Source organism: Sinocyclocheilus anshuiensis, unplaced genomic scaffold (genome assembly GCF_001515605.1).
Source record: "Sinocyclocheilus anshuiensis isolate Anshui unplaced genomic scaffold, SAMN03320099.WGS_v1.1 scaffold942, whole genome shotgun sequence".
Classification (NCBI taxonomy): Eukaryota; Metazoa; Chordata; class Actinopteri; order Cypriniformes; family Cyprinidae; genus Sinocyclocheilus; species Sinocyclocheilus anshuiensis.
This window is the reverse complement of record NW_015536531.1, coordinates 60,740-79,960: the sequence shown is the minus strand read 5'-3', so window position 1 is coordinate 79,960 and position 19,221 is coordinate 60,740. Positions and strand designations below refer to the sequence as shown.

Here is a 19,221-nt window from a genome sequence, read left to right as displayed (position 1 = left end):
GGGGGGGGCAAAAAATGCCCCTCTAAATTATTTTATTTATGTGTCACTCCACACACAGACTCGTGTGCTTTAGCACAGGCAGAGAAGACAGAGGAAAGAGCTCTTCTACTTGGCAAAGTTTATGTTCACAGAACCGCCTGTCAAGTCTTACGGGTAAAAATTCATGGATGGAATTACATTAAAAAGATGGTTATAAATTATTAATGGAATGATATAAAGGAGAGGAATGAGGGCCTTTTGAATACTTAAAATGCTCATACATCTTCACTAAGGAGATTTCTAGTAGTGTTCTGACATACTGCAGCACAAAAGGAGCCAAACAGACAAATCAGACAAGTGTTTCCGCCATAGCTCCATCAGTCTCATGCACTCCCCAAAACTGAAATTTCAAACTTTCCAAATACCTCTAGTTTGAAATTGCTGTCACAAAATATGTCTCATCATGTCTGAATTTAAAGAAATAGAACAATAACCATGTATATGCACATGTATTTATGAGACACTATTTGTGATTGCTTACATAGCTATGAGAATGTGTGCTCATGCACACAGTCTATAGTGTGTGCTGCTGTGAACATTTCACACAGAGGTGGAGAACTCTCTCTAGAGGGGATTTCTAAATTAGAGATGAAGATGTGCGGACAGACTGGGGCCCTATCAAAGAAGAAAAAGAGCTAAAAAAAAATATGACACGTTTCTCTCCTCCTATTTCACCTTGCCCATCCTTTCCTCTTCCTTTATCATGCGGCTGGCCACATTATTTTGAAGAATCTCCTCAATTCTTTCCTACTGTTAATTTAGTGTGGCTTTGCCGGGTACTATTTCACGTTGATGGGGTGGCTCATGATATGTGTGAGAGTGTTTATTAGCAGTGTCAGGAGCCACTAAAACTCACACTTTCCCCATAATCCTGCCGCAGAGAGCCGAATATGCCGCACCGAGGCTCTTCACAGCCTATTTCGGAAAAGAAATAAAGGGCTTTTCTCTTTAACAATAACAATCATTTCTCTCCTTCTTGGTAATGCTCACCTGTTCTCAAAGTCATCACCCCTGCCGCAAAGAAAGAGATGTGTAAATAGAGCTGGAGTGAAGGGCTCATTTCTGCTGCCAGATACATGCTTATTTGGGATTAAAGTGACTTTTAGAAGAGCTGCTAATATGGTGCATGCTGGGTCATTGCAGTTTTGGCATATCGTAAAGTACATACATGAAAGTACCAGTTTCCTTTTTGCAATGCTCAACAAAATACATTACTAAATACACATCCAGTCACAAAAAGCACTTATGAATAGAGATGCACCGATTGCAATTTTCTTGGCTGATTCCGATTTCCGATTTTTTCTGTGTGACCTGCCGATACCGATTTTTGCCGATTCCGATATTCTTTCTAAATAACTATAATTGACAGCATATACAAACAAAAATCTATGCAAATTTCAATGCAAAAATTATTTACATAAAAGAAAATATTAAACATTACAATTACCCCAATCTGGACTAAGTTACAGATTTTCTCTCACTTAAACAACTCTCAAAATAAAGTGCTCTGTGACTGGAAAGAGGAAGAAATAGTTAACTTAAAATGAGTTCCTGTATGTAACAAAACAGTTGTCATTTCCCACTATGTTTATAAATGGACATTTTTTCCCCCTAACCTTATTAAATTTGTCATCTTTCACATCAAATTCTTACTTTGTTTCAATTAATTCAGTTAGAATAATAAGAAACTGTAGAGTTGTTATCATTCAAATGATATTAGTGTTAACAAACTCTATCTTTCCACTGCTGAGGAAACAGAAGCTGCATCTGAAGTGGCATTATATGCATTTACACAGACAGTTTGATAAAGCTGATGTGCCATAAATGCATTTACACTGCAAAATTTCAAATGCATAAATTATTTTATAAGATTCAATTTTCACATATTTTTTTCAACACAAATAAATGTTGAAAAAATGCAATGATACTTTTAAATATGACTAAACCATCAGTAGATGGTGGCAAATGTCTGTTTTAATGAGCGAGTTATTTATTCATTCATTCAACCAATTCATTCAAACGGCTGATTCATTCAGAAACGAGGCAAGTGACTGTCCTTATGAATGGGCCACTGAATCATTGACGCACTTGATTCGTTCAAAAACGTGGGTTCATTCAGTAACGAAACACTGCTGTGTGTTGCTCGGAGACACAAAACAGTTCTGCTGTGGCTTTGATCGAAACTATTTTCGTCAGTGAAATTGAGCAAAAACAGAATTTCAAATGCATAAATTATTTTATAAGATTCAATTTTCACATATTTTTTTCAACACAAATAAATGTTGAAAAAATGCAATGATACTTTTAAATATGACTAAACCATCAGTAGGTGGTGGCAAATGTCTGTTTTAATGAGCGAGTTATTTATTCATTCATTCAACCAATTCATTCAAACGGCTGATTCATTCAGAAACGAGGCAAGTGACTGTCCTTATGAATGGGCCACTGAATCATTGACGCACTTGATTCGTTCAAAAACGTGGGTTCATTCAGTAACGAAACACTGCTGTGTGTTGCTCGGAGACACAAAACAGTTCTGCTGTGGCTTTGATCGAAACTATTTTCGTCAGTGAAATTGAGCAAAAACAGACAATATTTTGTCTAAAATCTAAGTCACTTAATTTTAACTTCTTGTTTATTGAAATACTATTGTATAAAATCAGTGTCACATTGCAATCGTGTTGATACTGATATTCGGGGAAACATCATGGCCGTATAATGTTGCTTACCTAAATCATATTTATGATGTGCACGCCACTGCTGAATGCAATTAAAATTAGAATCATTCTCACGCGAAACGACATGTTTACACACGACTGTGAGAGTGCGCATGGCTGTGACGTCTTGGAATCGGCCAAGACGTGAGACTGACCGGCCGGTCACCGATCCGGGCCAGTCATGCGAAAAATCAGCCAATTCCGATCACTGGCCGGTCAATCGGTGCATCTCTACTTATGAATTAAACTGATATGTTCAAACATTCCAGTTTCTCCAGTATCAACAAACAGTGGGCCCCAAAAAGTATTCACACATAGATATTTTTTTTTTTTTGCACATTGAAAATATATTTAATAAAAATATGTATTGAAATGTGATTCAAATATTAATAAATACTAATAAATAAATATTTGAAGAAATATTTAAATAAAAGTATTAATAAATATTTGCATACTTTAGAGCATTGGCGACAGACTTGTGCTGAATTTCAAACACTTAAATGCCCCAAATTTACAGATTTTTATTATTAAAATATTCAATATGAAAATATTTATTTATTATTGTTTAATAAAATATCAAATTTTCAGTTGTAATTGAAAACAAATAGCAAGAAATAGTAAAAAAGTCATTTTCTCACTGATATTACTATCACAATGAAATTTTTTAACAAGGTTTAATGAGTTAAGCGAGCACTTTATAAAGTGATATTGTCCTATATCACATAATATCTTTATCAAAAACCTTTTTATTTCAAAACCATGTGTTTAATCTAAGCATAACAATATATAATTAAAAACATCAGAGTTGCTAAAACGAACATAACTAAGCAAAAGCTGTTTTCATTCAATCCTATTTAAACTACATATTATTCATGGTTCAACAATGCAACTAATGCAGAGATTCTTAAAGGCATGACAATTTATGACATCCTCTTAGTGAAGAATACAACCTATGAACGGATATGCTAAACATCCATAAAGAATACTAATTACAAGTTGCAAGATAAAATATACCGACACATGGTGCAAAACAAGTAGACCAAAGCAGCAAGACAAGAAACTGAACAAAAAGTCTCAATGAGGCTGTGAATGTTTCTCAGCTCACGTAGTTCTGCTCTCAGACAGAGGAAAAACTCTTCCCAAAAGCAGAAGTTGTGAAGTGCTGCAGGGCATTGTGGGGAGGGGGATGTCTCTAAGCATGATAATGAAGAGGTGATGGTCTATAATACAGTGCAATCTGAGTGTATGCAAATACTGGCTCAGTAATTATAATGTATGTGCTAATAGGCTGAAGTATAATTAATTTATAACTTAGCAGAGAGTGTCTGTTATGATCCTTAATATGATTCTATTACAGTAATCAGTCCAAAATGACACCGGCAAGGTCATTTGGAAGAGGCATACCTTTAACTAGCAATCTCTGTCCACTGGCTCTCTCTCTCCCTCAACACCTGCTCTTCTCTGTGGGACAAGCCTCACAGAGGAACCGCCTGACATGTGGTTAAACACAACACACTCTTTGTGTGCTTAATGATTTTCTGTTGTGTTTGTGGGCATTGTGCGTGTCAGCTTTGGAACTCACTGTCTTGTGCAGTAAAAAAAGAGACCCATGGGCTGCTGGTTTCTCCATGGTTGTTGGACACCAGCAGTCTGAAGTGATACTCGGTAAAGGGTTCAAGGTCCTTAACCATGTGACTAAATACAGTCGTCTCATAGTCCATTAACCTAAAGATAGAAATAAATGTACATGTGAATTACACAGAACACATTACAGTACACATTACATAGTACAGTAGATGTGTTTACATTTTTAATAACAGCCAATACACTTTATTATGAAGCAAAAAACCAAAGTCCTAATTATGACCAAACCAAGTCCTAATAATGAGAAATAAAGTTGCAATTGTGCAATTAACACTACGGCCCAAAATGTTTTCTTTTTTAAAGAAGCATCTTATGCCAAGGCTGCATTAATTTGATCAAAAATACAGTAAAAACATAATAGTGTGAAATATTATTACAATTTAAAATAACTAAATCAATTCTAAATCATTCCAATATGCTGATTTGTGCTCAAGAAACATTTCTTATTATTATCAGTGTTGAAAACAGTTGTGCTGCTTTAACATTTTTTTCGGAAGCGTGATACATTGTTACAGGATTCTTTGATGAATAGGAACACAATAATTCAAAAGAACAGTATTGATTTCAAATAGAAATGTTGTAACATTTTAATTTAAAGGGCCCTCTAAAAAAATAAATAAAAATAAAAAGTTAACACTTTAGTTTATGTACCAATTTTCACTATTAACTAGTTGCTTAGTAGCATGTACATTACTAGCATATTGGCTGTTTATTAGTACTTAAAAATAACATATTCTGCATGACCATATTCCACATCCCTTAATCCTACCCAATACCTAAACTTAACAACTTACCTTACAAACTATTAATAAGCGGTGATTAGGCGTTTATTGATGCAAAAGTTGAAGTTAATAGTTAGTTAATAGTGAGAATTGGTCCCTAAACTAAAGTGTGTCCAAAAAACATTTTAGCCTGTTTTTGTTGATAAAGACTGCATTTTAAATGTTTATATTAGCTAAAGCTAATTTAGTCAACTCTTACTAGTACACAAGCTTATAGATTCTGACCTAATAGGGGCTTTAAAATGATTAACATATCTTTTCCGTTAAGTGCTTTGCAAATCAAATCAAAAGTGAGTTTAGGATTGAATGCTCTCATCAACTTCTATGGTTAGAATATGATATTATTCTGGTGAAAATGCAAGTGGATATTTGTATTGAATCGAAATGAAAAATAGATATAATCACGCTGCATTAAATGGCTTACAAGTCCTGCTGATTGGAACAAATCTTTGCTGGTTTTTAAACAGCATCAACTTCCACAGAGCCCCACGATCAAATTTACCATGGAGTATAATAAATAAATCACATGAACAATGAAATACATTTCAAAAGAATCCCAGGAAATGAGGGTGATATATAATACATGCGCCTAGTCATTTATTTATTACAACAGAATGAGAATTCCCCTATTTCTGATTAAATTGCAATTTGTTGTCAGGGAGCATGTAATGCATACATATTAGATAAAACATTTGTTTCTTTTTTTTTTCCCCCTTTTCTTCTTACAGAAGCAGATTTTTTTTCATAAGGACAGCCCTGGTCTAGGCCTACTATTTGATATTCCTGTACATCTGCTCTACAACAGTCTAACCACTACTTTATTCTCTTTAGATCAAATACTCAGATGTATCCTGTTCTCCAGATTCACTGCCTTTTCTATTTTCAGTACAAAATAAATATTGTTCACTGATGATTGCATGTTTGCAGTAGTAGTGGTGACCTACATGTGTTTGTAGTGTGGAAAAGTGCATGTGTACACTGTAAAAGGTCTTCATGGCTTTGTTGCTCTGAGCTTACTGGTGAACTTGTGGGGAAGCTGAAGTCCTCATCTGGAGCCGGTAGCGCAGATGTCCTGGAGCGTTGTGACGGGCTGGAGCAGCCCAGGCCACCTGCAGCGAGGTAGGGGTGTCAGCTGCCAGTCTGGGGGGCATGAGGCCATCTGGAGCTGTATGTGGAGAGGATGCAGAGTTGAAGTGGAGCAGAGAAAAGACCTGCACTGTGCAGCATATGCTAAGGAACATGGGTAGAAACACTGTTGGGGATGGGAGCGTTTTAGGGGTGAGAGACTTTGAAAAAGCCCAGCTTACTGTATATAGTACATCACATGCTGGACAATAAGCACTCACAATGGCACAACCTACTGTATGTCCTGACAGGTTCTCCAGAAGGCTTTCAAAGGAATTCTTTTTTCAAATATTCCTCTTTTGTTTTAAAGATTTAACATTCTGCTGGTGAGGAATCATGTAGCCATCTTTAATATGTGCATATCACAGATTAGAGAGAAAGAGAGAGAGAGGATAGAAAATTCCTCTGTTTTTAAAGAGAGAGTCACGAGACGGGTGGAGAATGTGAATGGCACTTGTCTAATGGTGCGGTCAGCTCTCCGCGCCTCTGATTTAGAAGGACTTCCTGGCCCCTTCTAAGCCTCCTCGCCTCGCTTCTAGCCCAACGCACCATCAACCCCGCAGACAATGCTGCAGCTTCTATTTACTGTGACAGTCATCTGCTCTCAACACAATCTCACTGGTCAGGGCTTAATAAAAAAACAAAATTGACGGTCAAATATAATATAATATAATACAATATAATATTTAGTTTTAAATGTTTTAAAATAAAATATAGTACAATACAAAAATCATAAAAGTAATAATAAATAATAATAAGTAATAAGTAAGTGCAATGTGGATCTCATGATTTGCTAATTTCTATCAACAATACATTGAGACTATATTACAAAATTGCCTGGAAGCACATGAAAACATCTCACCCATCAAGAAAGAAAGCATCTTGATTCTGCGTCTTGTCTCAGTGCTTAGTGACGACTCCAGGCAAAAATCATCTATTCTGAGGAGCAATCTAGTCAGCATCAGCTTCAATAATACAGCACTCCAATGCTCCAAGTGAAGTCCTTTCCCTAAGTGAAGTCTCATTCTCAATCAACCCTCCTCTTGTCCAGCCACAAGAACTCAATAACTGTTGATTACTTAAGTAATTTTGGCCGCGCTGAAATAGAATCACCTCGATAGAATACAAATTAGAATTGAATACGCCTGTGATGGTCGAAGCACTAATAAAAAACAAACAAACAAAACAAAAGGTTATGAGAGCGAGACTGAATTCCTGGTTCCGTGGTCTCTGGTGTACAGAGAACAGACTAAATGAGATCAACTCACTGACATTACGGCAAGAAAAAAAGATGTTAATACTTTGATTGATGAGTGATGGAACTGCCAATTATGTCAATAAAGATTATGGATATGCCAAGCTGTTGTGGGACTTTCAAAGCTTGACGTACCCATGCGTCATTTAGGAGGACAGGGTGACAGTCTGATTGAACGGTGAAGGAAGAGACGATGCGGACGTCTGAACCCAACGCTACATAGGCTGGCATGCAGGAACAGGGATGTGGCTCGTGCTCAGCAGGGGTCAGTCTCATCACTCAAGTCAGCGCTCCAAAATTAGTTTTACTGCCAAGCTGCAATTTTCATAATATCCATGTGGCTTGTATTAGGCAAGAAAAAGCTCGGCAGAGGGACGCTGCTGCTTTGAGAAGAGTGGATAGGGCTTTGCTGGACGGACTCGGGGATAAAAGCCATTTCACTCTTTTCCTCCATCTGCCTTTGTTGCTATAGCTTTTGGGCAGGAATAAACAGCGCAAAGCCCAGCCAACCAGTCATAAACATAATGATGATGATGAGCATATGGACAGGTCTGGAACATGTCCCTACAGATTGCCGCAGCTCAGAGATGCCAATACTACTTCATACATTTTGGACCTGAACACCAACACACAGCACCGATGGTGTAACACTGACTGAAGAGGTGGGCATATTGTAAACGGTGACAAAAATTCATATTTGTTAAGTTCTATCTCATGTAAAGCATACTTCTGTATAAAAAGCTTTCTGTAGATACAGTACCATATCATAGGCCTACAGGATATGTTATAACACAAAGGCCATTTCTGCACTGTCAGGGTTAGAAAGTTTCTTGCTGGCATGGCACAGAACTACTTTACTAAAAAAAAAAAAGATCAGGTTCTAATGTTAAAATATAAATCATTAAGTTGATTACTTATTATACTTCAAAAATATTACTTTACACTTTATAATACTTAAGACTGGAGTAATGGCTGCTGAAAATCCAGCTTTGCATCACAGGAATAAACTGCATTTTAAAGGGGACCTATTATGCCCCTTTTTACAATATGTAATATAAGTCTCTGGTGTCCCCAGAATGTGTATGTGAAGTTTCAGCACAAAATACCCCACAGCATTTAAAGGAGACATATTATGCCCCTTTTTACAATATGTAATATAAGTCTCTGGTGTCCCCAGAATGTGTATGTGAAGTTTCAGCACAAAATACCCCACAGATCTTTTATTACACCATATAAAATTTTGCCCTCCTTGGGTGTGAGCAAAAACTCATCGGTTTGAAAAGCGAGGTGTGCTCTGATCTCTTTGGATTTGAGACTTTAGTCTTTGCAACTTTACAGATCTTCTTTATGCACCAAGAGCTTGTAACACTCCAAAGAGAAAGGAAAAATTGAAATCGCATCATATGACCCCTTTAAATGCAAATGAGCTGCTGCTTCCACCCTCTTTCCAGAAGTCTTTACTATAGTTTACAGATAGTCCATCAACAACAAAACCGGAGAACCTCACACAGCCAAAATGTCAAAAATTATTTATGAAATATGCAGACAGTGATTGTTCTCCGTGGCTCAGATGCCTTTGGAGACTCACAGTTGTACATCCAAAAACAACATTTGTAATGTTTATGTGGCACAGACAATATTTAGCATAAATAGGCACTATAGCGATGATATAAACATGGCGGACTATGTGTTCAATCAGGGCGGGGTCAATACGAATAGGGCAGATCGTCACCAGTCATTGGCAGGGCTTATCAGGAATCAGGGGAAATCAGAAACAGCGTATTTTCAGATACTGCTTCTGATTTATGGGGATTATTAAAAAAAAGGAGTGGGTGGATTTTTACCATTATATGCTGTTTGTTTACACACACTGTGGACACACATCAGTGTTCAAACACCATGTAAAAGTGAATTTTGTACAATAGGCTCCCTTTAAAATATATTAAAACAGTCATATTATATTGAAATAATATTTTATTTTTAATATAATATAATATTTTAGTTGCAGACTTCGGTAACACTATTTTAAGGTCCAATTCTCACTGTTAACAAGCTGCTTATTAGCCTGCATATTACTAGCATATTGGCTGTTTATTAGTAAGGACCAATTAGTATGCATGTTACTAGCATACTGGCTATTTTTTTAGTACTTACAAAGCACATATTAATGCCTTATTCTGCATGACCATATTTTAGATCCCTTAATCCTACTCCATACCTAAACTTAACAACTACCTTACTATGTATTATACAGAATTATTATTATTATTATGACAGAATTATGTGCCCTCTAGAAGCTTGCGTTCTGCAAGTGAACGGCACCATTAAATTCAAGGCATTAATGTTTGCCTACAAAACCACCACTGGCTCTGCACCCATTTACCTAAATTCACTACTTCAGAGTTATGTGCCCTCTAGAAGCTTGTGTTCTGCAAGTGAACGGCACATTATAGTGCCATCCCAAAGAAGCACAAAATCACTTTCACAGACTTTTACATTAACTGTTCTCTCCTGGTGCAATGACCTGCTCAACTCAATCCGAGCAGCTGAGTCCTTAGCCATATTCAAGAAACGGCTAAAAACACATCTCTTCCATCTTCATTTGACCCTCTAAATCTAGCACTCTTGCTACGTGTACTGCGGCAAACCGAGACTTGTCACAGCACTTACGTATTATTGCCCTTTTTTTGGTTTTGATTGGTTCTTTTGTCCTCATTTGTAAGTCGCTTTGGATAAAAGCGTCTGCTAGATGACTAAATGTAAATGTTACTATCAATAAGCAGCAAATTACGAGTTTATTAAGGGAAAACTCTCAATTAATAGGGAATATGTGTTCCCTATTCTGAAGTGTTACCCAGACTTATTTAAAAAAATTATAATCTTAAAGTCTACAAACTTTTGAATGGCAAATATATATTATAAAGTTATCCACATTAACCTACTTATTATAAAATGAGTATCATAAATATATGACATTTAATTAACAATGACTAATTTAACAGGCCAGCAACTGTTTAAAAAAATGAACACTGGTACTGTAAATAAGTGTATAAATGAACAAAAAGCACAAGAGTTGCAGAACAAATTCTGAAATGTTTTTCCAGCTGCCATGGTTACGTACTATTACTTATTTTTGGGTGAGCATAGAAAAAAATCCTGTAAAAAAAAAAAAAAAAAAAAGTAGCTGCTCGCATTAAATTCAAGGCATTAATGTTTGCCTACAAAACCACCACTGGCTCTGCACCCATTTACCTAAATTCACTACTTCAGAGTTATGTGCCCTCTAGAAGCTTGTGTTCTGCAAGTGAACGGCACATTATAGTGCCATCCCAAAGAAGCACAAAATCACTTTCACAGACTTTTACATTAACTGTTCTCTCCTGGTGCAATGACCTGCTCAACTCAATCCGAGCAGCTGAGTCCTTAGCCATATTCAAGAAACGGCTAAAAACACATCTCTTCCATCTTCATTTGACCCTCTAAATCTAGCACTCTCTATTCTAATTCTAAGTGTAAAAAAAAAAAAAAAAAAAATACTGTACCAAAAACACAGGTGTTAACCTGCATGTTCTGCACACTGCGGAATGAACAATATGTTCAAAGCATTTGATTTCTTCCCTAAAGTTTGTAGAGAGAGAGAAAAATAGAGAGAGACAGTGAAAAGGAGAGGCTAACGAGAGTAAGACACCCCATTGACAAAAGAGTTAATTCCTCACAGCCTTATTTCATCAAACAGTCAGTATGAAGCTTCCTTTGTTTCACCTCCCTCCTTCCTCAGGTACATCAAAAGTGTCACTAATCATTTTAAACTATGCACTTTTATGTTTCGTCTGTATCCTAAGCCTTCTACTCCGTCTGTTCTTTGATATAACAAGGACAGTTTGAGACAAGTCTTCAGTTCAGCTAAGACAAACCAAAAGATCTACTGAAAGAAGTAGAGGGAAACGTGTGGTATTTAAAATTTATACTTCTTGTGTCTTTGTGTTGAACTTGAACAATTTCCCAGAACTTTAACTTGGGTGTGCTGCCGTTTTTTAACAGGGCCATAGGAGAGCGATTGGTCTGTATTTAAAGGCTGGGCATTAACATGGAGTGGTGTTTACAGGTCAGCTTCATCATCTAAGAACATGCAAGGCCATGTCCCATTCCCCCCGAATCAATCCTCAATCCATACACACTCCTCTGGGAATGAGCGTTCCGTTCACCTCCGTGAGAGATGAGACAACGGTGGAGCTCTGGGGTTTCAACTGCTGATGTTTGTTCATGAAACGTGTCCCAGCAACTTCATTTTCTTTTCCCTACAGGAAAATGATCTTCCTTTCAGGTACAGACAGAATGATAATTGTCACAGAACGTTTAAACAAATCAAAGGTGGTTATCAGGTCAAAAGACATGTCTATCCGGTCTCTTTGATCAAAAAAAGATGTGTGTGTGTGTGGATGCATAGGTCCTGGGGAATTTACAGTCATCTGGCCCCCCACAAAAAAAAAAATGGGTCTGGTCATATCACTTTTACATATGAGTCAAATGAGATAAAAGTGATTGTCTAACGATTCCTCCGCTAAAACAAGTATGAGAGTGGTATCAAGAGCTGGGATAGAAAAATCTAAAATAGCAATAAGAAAGCTTTGAAATAATAAATAAATAAATAAACAGTTCAGACATTTAGCCATTGTGTTTGCTTAAAAACATTTAAAATTAAAGTTAGACTTTATCCTTTTCCTTTTTTTTATCCAAGGTTTTTTTATCCTTACCTTTTGAAGTGTATTTTTATTCATTTTTATGACATTGAATAAAATATATTTAATGTAAATTGTTGTCTCTCATTGGCTTATGTTCAGAAATGTTTACAGAACACATTATCAGTACACACATTAATTCTTCAAAATTGAATTGTAATAATATTAAGAAAATACTTCGTAAGAAAATACTGCGTACTAAATTATAGTATTTTTAATAAGCGTTATTCAAGAAAATTTTCAAAGACTAAATAAAATTGACATTTATATATTGTTGTTATGTTGCGTCTGGTTATGACATGCAGTAAGAGAGTAAGAAGGAGAGAAACAAGAAAGGGACATATCAAAAATGAATTATAAAGATGTACAGTTTGCGCTGAATATCCACCCTCATCTGAAGAAACACTGGTCCACTGACCCCTCTTTTCCAACCATTCCTTCCCACTGAACACAATGGGGGTTGGGAAGGCAGAAATCAGTAAATTGTCTTTTTTTTATCTCCTCCATGGTAATTTACCCTTCCCTTAAACACATATAACCCAGTGCGTCACATGCTTCCCAACAGCCATTCTCTGTATAAATCAGCTTAATAAGTTCCCACGCCATTAAGTAAAAGGAAGGATGGACCAAGGCCTATTTAACCAATGAGTTGTTACCTTTCATTTGCCTGAGAAGGTCATAAAAAAGAACATTCTGGAGCCATAAGAGTCATAATTAAAATCAACAACAATTTAACAGTGGGAAAGTGTGGCTTCTTAGTGTGGCAATAAACTTATAGTGGCTACTCTTGTGTGCATACACTCTTATCTACCATTGCCATAGACAGGAAATGGCATGTCTTTAGATCACCAGCAGCGAGCATTGTTCTCTGTCGGCCAGCAGATGTCCAATGTCTCCCCGCTGGCCCCGTACAGGGCAGTGTTACGGGGCCCAGAAGATTCAGCCTGATCAAACAGCTCGCTCTCCACCCATGTGGAGGCATGTGATTAAACATTAGTGCAGAGAGCCTGTAGCTCTGCGTCAGATATGATGAGCCAGGGCTGAAGTTTACAGGCTGTCTGTTAATGAAGAACATGGCAATATTATGGAAATAGAGCGCTTCGAAATTGTATATGTGTAAAAAATACACATTTTACTTATGAAGATTAGTTTTGGAAGGAAAAAAAATCAATATCAGGTGATTGCCATTCATGATCATTTTGTTTTGTGTACAAAATCTCAGTGAGCTACTGCATATTGATTTACAACTAACTGCGCTAATCATATTCTTGTCAGCTTTCTGGCAGATGTTGATGTTTCAGCCAGTTGACCTTATGAGATTTCTGAGGATCATTTAGATTTCATAACTTCCAACCTATTCCTATTTCATATTTCATTATCTAATAATTGTATTTGTTTCACCTAAAAAAAAGTCCAAATTTCTAAAGACATGGTGCACTATTTGTCACATACTGTAGATATATTAAGCCGTGCTTATTCAAATGACACAGGTTCAAGTCTGGCTTGCAACATGGCTTGATTTAATTTCTGCTTTCTCTTCCTAAGGATTTCTAGCCATGTCCATCTTTACAATCTATATTCAATAAAGCAAGCACCCCTTCTACCCCAAATAAATGAAATAATTAATAAAAAAAACTTTTTTTTTTTTAGAATAATTTTTCATAATAATGAATTAATTAGAAAATTACCAGGGAATGCATGAACTGATGAAATGTGTATATTGAATTAAATGGCAAAATGTAAAAGTGACTTTGGATAAAAGTCTCTGGTAAAAAATAAATAAATAAATAAAAAACAAATAAATATTTGTGTTTGTAACAAATGGTTATTGCAATAATTCTCTGCGGGTAAGCTAACATCAAATCTATATAGCAAGATAACAATCTTCATGTGCGGCACATGTCAATTTACCTAGTCTGTGTACAACAAATGTAAATGGTGTTCTGTTACAGAAAGCTGTGTTTGGTACTGACCTCCTGGTGGGAGAGAGACGCTGGTGGGAGAGCTCTCCACACAGCCCTTACTGTTACAGGCCTTCACCAGTACAGTGTAATTAGAATATGGCAGCAGTCCTCCTATAGACACCCACTGGCCCTCTTTACCAGTGCTGAGCAGTTCTCTCGTCTCTGTGTCCGGCGTTTCAAAACTGCTGAAGTTCTGACCTGAAACACACAGAGATGCAATTTAACATCCATATAAAGCCCCATCAAAGGATCAGAGCCACGCTGACCTGCAGACATCTTCAGGAACTTGGATGATGATCACTTTGCCGATAAGCTCCTAAATACAGATCCAATTTTCTTGGATCATCGACAACGAGGTGTCAGCATGATACATGCCCATTTGGTTCACAGATCAAACTTATCCAATAAATTGGAGGAACCTTATTTTCTTAAAAAATACCTTTTAAGCACATTGACCCTTTTTAGACTGAGAAGATGCTGGACACTCTGTGTGTGTGTGTGTGAACTGCAGTGCCCTGCTGACACAGGAAAGCCCATGCTTTGGCTGTCTGGGTCTTAATCCAGAAATGGGGATTGATTGCTCTGCCAGCCCAGACATTGATTCAACACACAGGAAGCTGGATCCACAGAAAAAAAAAACACAGCGGCTAAAATAGAAATACAATTTTATAAATAATGGCACAAAACAATTGTGAGTGAGCATATTGTCAATCTGGTAAAAGCCTTATAAAGCGCTGTATTAAAAACAGGAAACAAAGAAAATCCATAAAAAATAACCGAGATGCTCACATACTTACTTAGCTGTAATAAGCATTATCGAAATAAAACACAAAAAAAAAGGATTCAGAAATTTCCCCAAGTGAAACGTGTTTGCATTACAAATTCACAACCTGAAAAAGACTTACGGTCACAGAGACATCCGTAAGTGTGTAACTTTTTTCTAAATCTTTTGCCAATCCTACTTAATCTGCACACACAACTATAAGTCAGTATTAATTATTATATATAATATATATTACCAAATATTAGTTTATTCACCCAAAAACATTGCTCTAAAGATAAGGCACCATAATTTCAGTTTACAGTTCATTACCATTACAGAAATTCAAACACATCTCTCAACACTCCCACTCATTGGCTGTAATGCTTTCAGTCAGACCCATGCATGTGTGCACATTAACCAAGAGGTCAAGAGCCAAGCCTCCAAGTCCCCAGCCACCACCACTTACTGTAATGCAATCGACCGCAGGATATACGGCCCTGCTTGCAAATTAAAAGGGAATTAACTCCCCCAAGTTCTCACCTCTCACCATATAGACTTCTACCATCTTGGGAAGAGACAGAAGGGAGACGTGTGTGCAGGCCGAGTCCATAACCTCCACCCTTTCCCCATCTAAAGGGCTTGAAATGCAACGTCATAAAGAAATCAATAGGCATGAAGTGCCCCAACGACTGGAAGCCTACAAATGCATCTCTCCTCCATTGCTTAAGTGTTTAGCTGACGTTTTACATTACTGTGCAGTGCAAGTGGAAAAAGAAAAACACACCCAGAACTTGTAAAAATGACCTGTTTAAGCAAAAATAAACATGCTTAATGAATTTATCTGAGCTCTATGCCCTTAAATAATCATTCTCTGTCATCTACAGTACGACTAGCTCAGCCTTTTTTTTTTTTAGTTAAATCTTATAATTGCTTCCAATTTACCTATTCCACTTTTAGCGGTTTATAAAATGAACTGCCGCAACAGCAACCATCTCAATTTGTAAGGGCAAGAGTTTTTCCCCCCTTTTTCAGCTGGGAGTAAGAAATATGCAGCCAACATACACTTTATTTCCATGAAGAGATAAATGGAAGGGTTTGGAGACTAAAGAATATATAACAGTTAAAAAGTCACTTTTTCCCTGAAGCTCTACATAAATCACAGGAATAGTCAATATTTAATAATGCTAGCCTCGGTCCACAGTCCCTTGATCACCCCTGTCATGTGTAATAGCCCCCGCTCCGATTTTCTTTGACATAAAAGCTTGGCTTTACTGCAATACTAACATGTAGAGGGGTCATTACTGATCGACATTTCCCTTAATCTGTGATAGCCAGCCACCCGCCGATAAATTCTCCAGCAATCCACTGGGAGAAATCGCTTAAACTTCTCTTGTGGCACAAAAGACAGAGAGCTAGAGAGAGTGAGACGTCTGTGGATCTGACCCTGCTAGCCTGGTGCGAACAAACCCTCCCTCACGAATAACACACTCCACAATAATACAAAAATAAACTGTGCCGAACCCTCTGGAGCCAATGATATAATCAAAGAAGCCAAGAAAAAGCATAAAAGTACTACTTCACACTCAACGTAAGCTATCATCTCCATCAGAGGTAGTGACCACAAATGCGCACGAATCACGCATTGCAAGGCAAAGGGAAAACAAAAGTTTTGTTGGAAGAGTCCAATGACGGTGATCTTGCTCTCTCAAATCAATCTCCCTGCACATCATAATCTTGCTCTTTCTGCTCAGAAGAATACTTCAAAGCTCTTGCTCTGTGAGAGGGGGGACGTGGCTGCCTTTGTGAGAGGTCACTTCCATCTGCTTGTACTAGGAGATTACAATCTTGAGTCTGTAAGCTGCTCGTCCTGCTTGTCAGATAGCTACTTTTAAGTCTGGCTGGGCTGCACACTACCTCAGATTGGCCTGCAAGCTGAGAGGATCCATAGCAAACCACTGGTATATTAAGTTACAGATTCAGCAGTACACTCAATGATACAATGAAAGAAAACAACGGGGAAGGCAATGGTTACTTATTCATATGAGCAGCAGAAGCAGACAAAGCAAGGCCTGTGTCCATCAAAGTTGCCATCTATTTAAGTATAATACACAGTTTCCTCAAAAAGTAGCATGTTTGAAAATGTCTTCATACTTTATGTGCCATTAACCAATCAAGTTCTTTACAGTATTTTGTTCTCAGAGTTTAATTAATTTTGCCTGATCATTAAACACTGCATTAATAATTTACTGCTTGTCATTAATTTATTAATGATAATTACTACTAATGATTATTAAGAAAAAATTATTTAGAGCTGCATCTGCATTTAATCAGAGACTATATAAGGAGGAGAGAAATAAATGGGATAAACTGTACATACAGTAATTTAGAAAAAAAAAAACAGTGGTGGTAAATATAAGACCAGGCTTTCCGTTAAAAGAGCCAATCACCTTTTTGATTGAGTTTGTTTGCTCTAAAATGCACATTAGCTGGACAAATTCTGAAAAATGCAAGGTTTAAGCATGACTAGACTTTAAGAATCAAATTTTGTTACCACAGATCTCTTGATGATTTGAAATATGTTATCAAAACGGATAGGGCAATTTCAAATTTTCCTTATTCAAGCAGATAGGAACTATAAATGTATGCCTATTGAGTACCTAAAAAAAAAAATTGGTTCCTAGTGATGTTACCACGATGGCCACCATATGAAGTATAATTTCCCCTAATGTTGAAACTATTAATTTCATAACACAAGGACTAAAAAAAGAAAAACAAACAACAACAAAAAAACAGAAAATCATATCGAAAAGCACAATTGTCTTAGTTCTAAGCCACAATGAAACTGAAGAGTTTAAATTAAAATTTAATTTCAATAGAAATGTAATTTAATAGAAATAATCATAATAATAATAATAATACATTAACCTTCAACCCATGAGTATCCACAGCAAATAACTGGTGTATTAAGTTACATATTCAGCAGTATGTAAGTCAATGACACAAAGAAAAAAAAAAAACGGCAGCTGAACGGCAAATCTCTGACAAATTTGATTCTTATTTATCCATACGAGCAGCAGAAGTGTATACACAGTAAGGCCTTCGTCCATCAAAGCGGTCGGCTGATTGCTTTGTAAGCGATCTCCCGCAAATATTAACGATCAGGTGAGCTCAGCTTAATTAGATGCTGACGGAGTAATATGGCAGCCTGTGAATCAACCTCTGTTTCTGTATTTTTTATTTTTTTTACAAACAAGCACATTATGGGTTATAATTTGCTGATAGTAGATGATTATGCGGTATAAAAATGTCAATGTATTCATTTAAGTAGGCTATAGTGAAACACACACTAACATGCACACACAGGTCTGTTGGCAGGATTAAATGTGTAGAATCTGTAAACTGTACAGATGAACTCTTGATTAATGGAGAGAGACAATCTATTCTATTGGCCTGGCAGACAAAAAGAAGTGCTGACACATAGAGGTGCAGGTCAGTCATTTCATCTGAGACTGGCTGTACTTTGACCAGGAATACATAGAGTTTTGGATGCCTACCAGCAGGATGTGTGAAAGAAAGAATGGGGGACACAGGGTTCAGCATTACACTCAATTCATTCACATACTGACAGTATATGAATGCAAATTGAATCTTAAACACAGATAAAAGCCAGCCCTATGGGGCTATAAAGGAAAAAGGTTGAGTTGGATGTATGTATATGCACACACACACACACACACACACACACACACATATATATATATATATATATATCAACACTCCATTTATTTGATAAAAAATACAGTAAAGACAGTAATATTGTGAAATATTACTACAATTCAAAATAACTACATGTTATTTTAATATATGTTAAAATGTCATTTATTCCTGTGATAGGAAAACTGAATTTTCAAACATTACTCCAGTCTTCACTGTCACATGATCCTTTCTGATATCCTGAGATTTCGTGCTCACAAAATATTCCTTATTAATATCTGTAGAAAACAGTTGTTCTGCTTAATATTTTGTAGAAACCATGACTCATTGTTCAGGATTATTTAAAGAATAAAAAGTTCAAAAGAACAGAATTTACTTGAAAAAGAAATTATATTTAAATGTATTTACTTACACTTTTGATCAATTTAATGCATCCTTGCCGAAAAACAGTATTAAATTATTTTACACACACACAAACA

At 36.6% G+C, this 19,221-nt stretch overlaps 1 protein-coding gene across 1 annotated transcript in view; it reads right to left on the bottom strand.

The window, feature by feature from the left end:
* The window catches only part of LOC107694925 (usherin-like), a gene marked incomplete at its 5' end in the record, with an annotated part of 173,335 nt that overhangs the window by 95,362 nt on the left and 58,752 nt on the right, over positions 1-19,221 (bottom strand). The window contains 3 exons of the mRNA XM_016494643.1: positions 4,339-4,481; positions 6,200-6,347; positions 14,275-14,463. Of these exons, the coding sequence (XP_016350129.1) occupies positions 4,339-4,481; positions 6,200-6,347; positions 14,275-14,463 (480 nt within the window). The remainder of the gene's footprint in view (positions 1-4,338; positions 4,482-6,199; positions 6,348-14,274; positions 14,464-19,221) is intronic.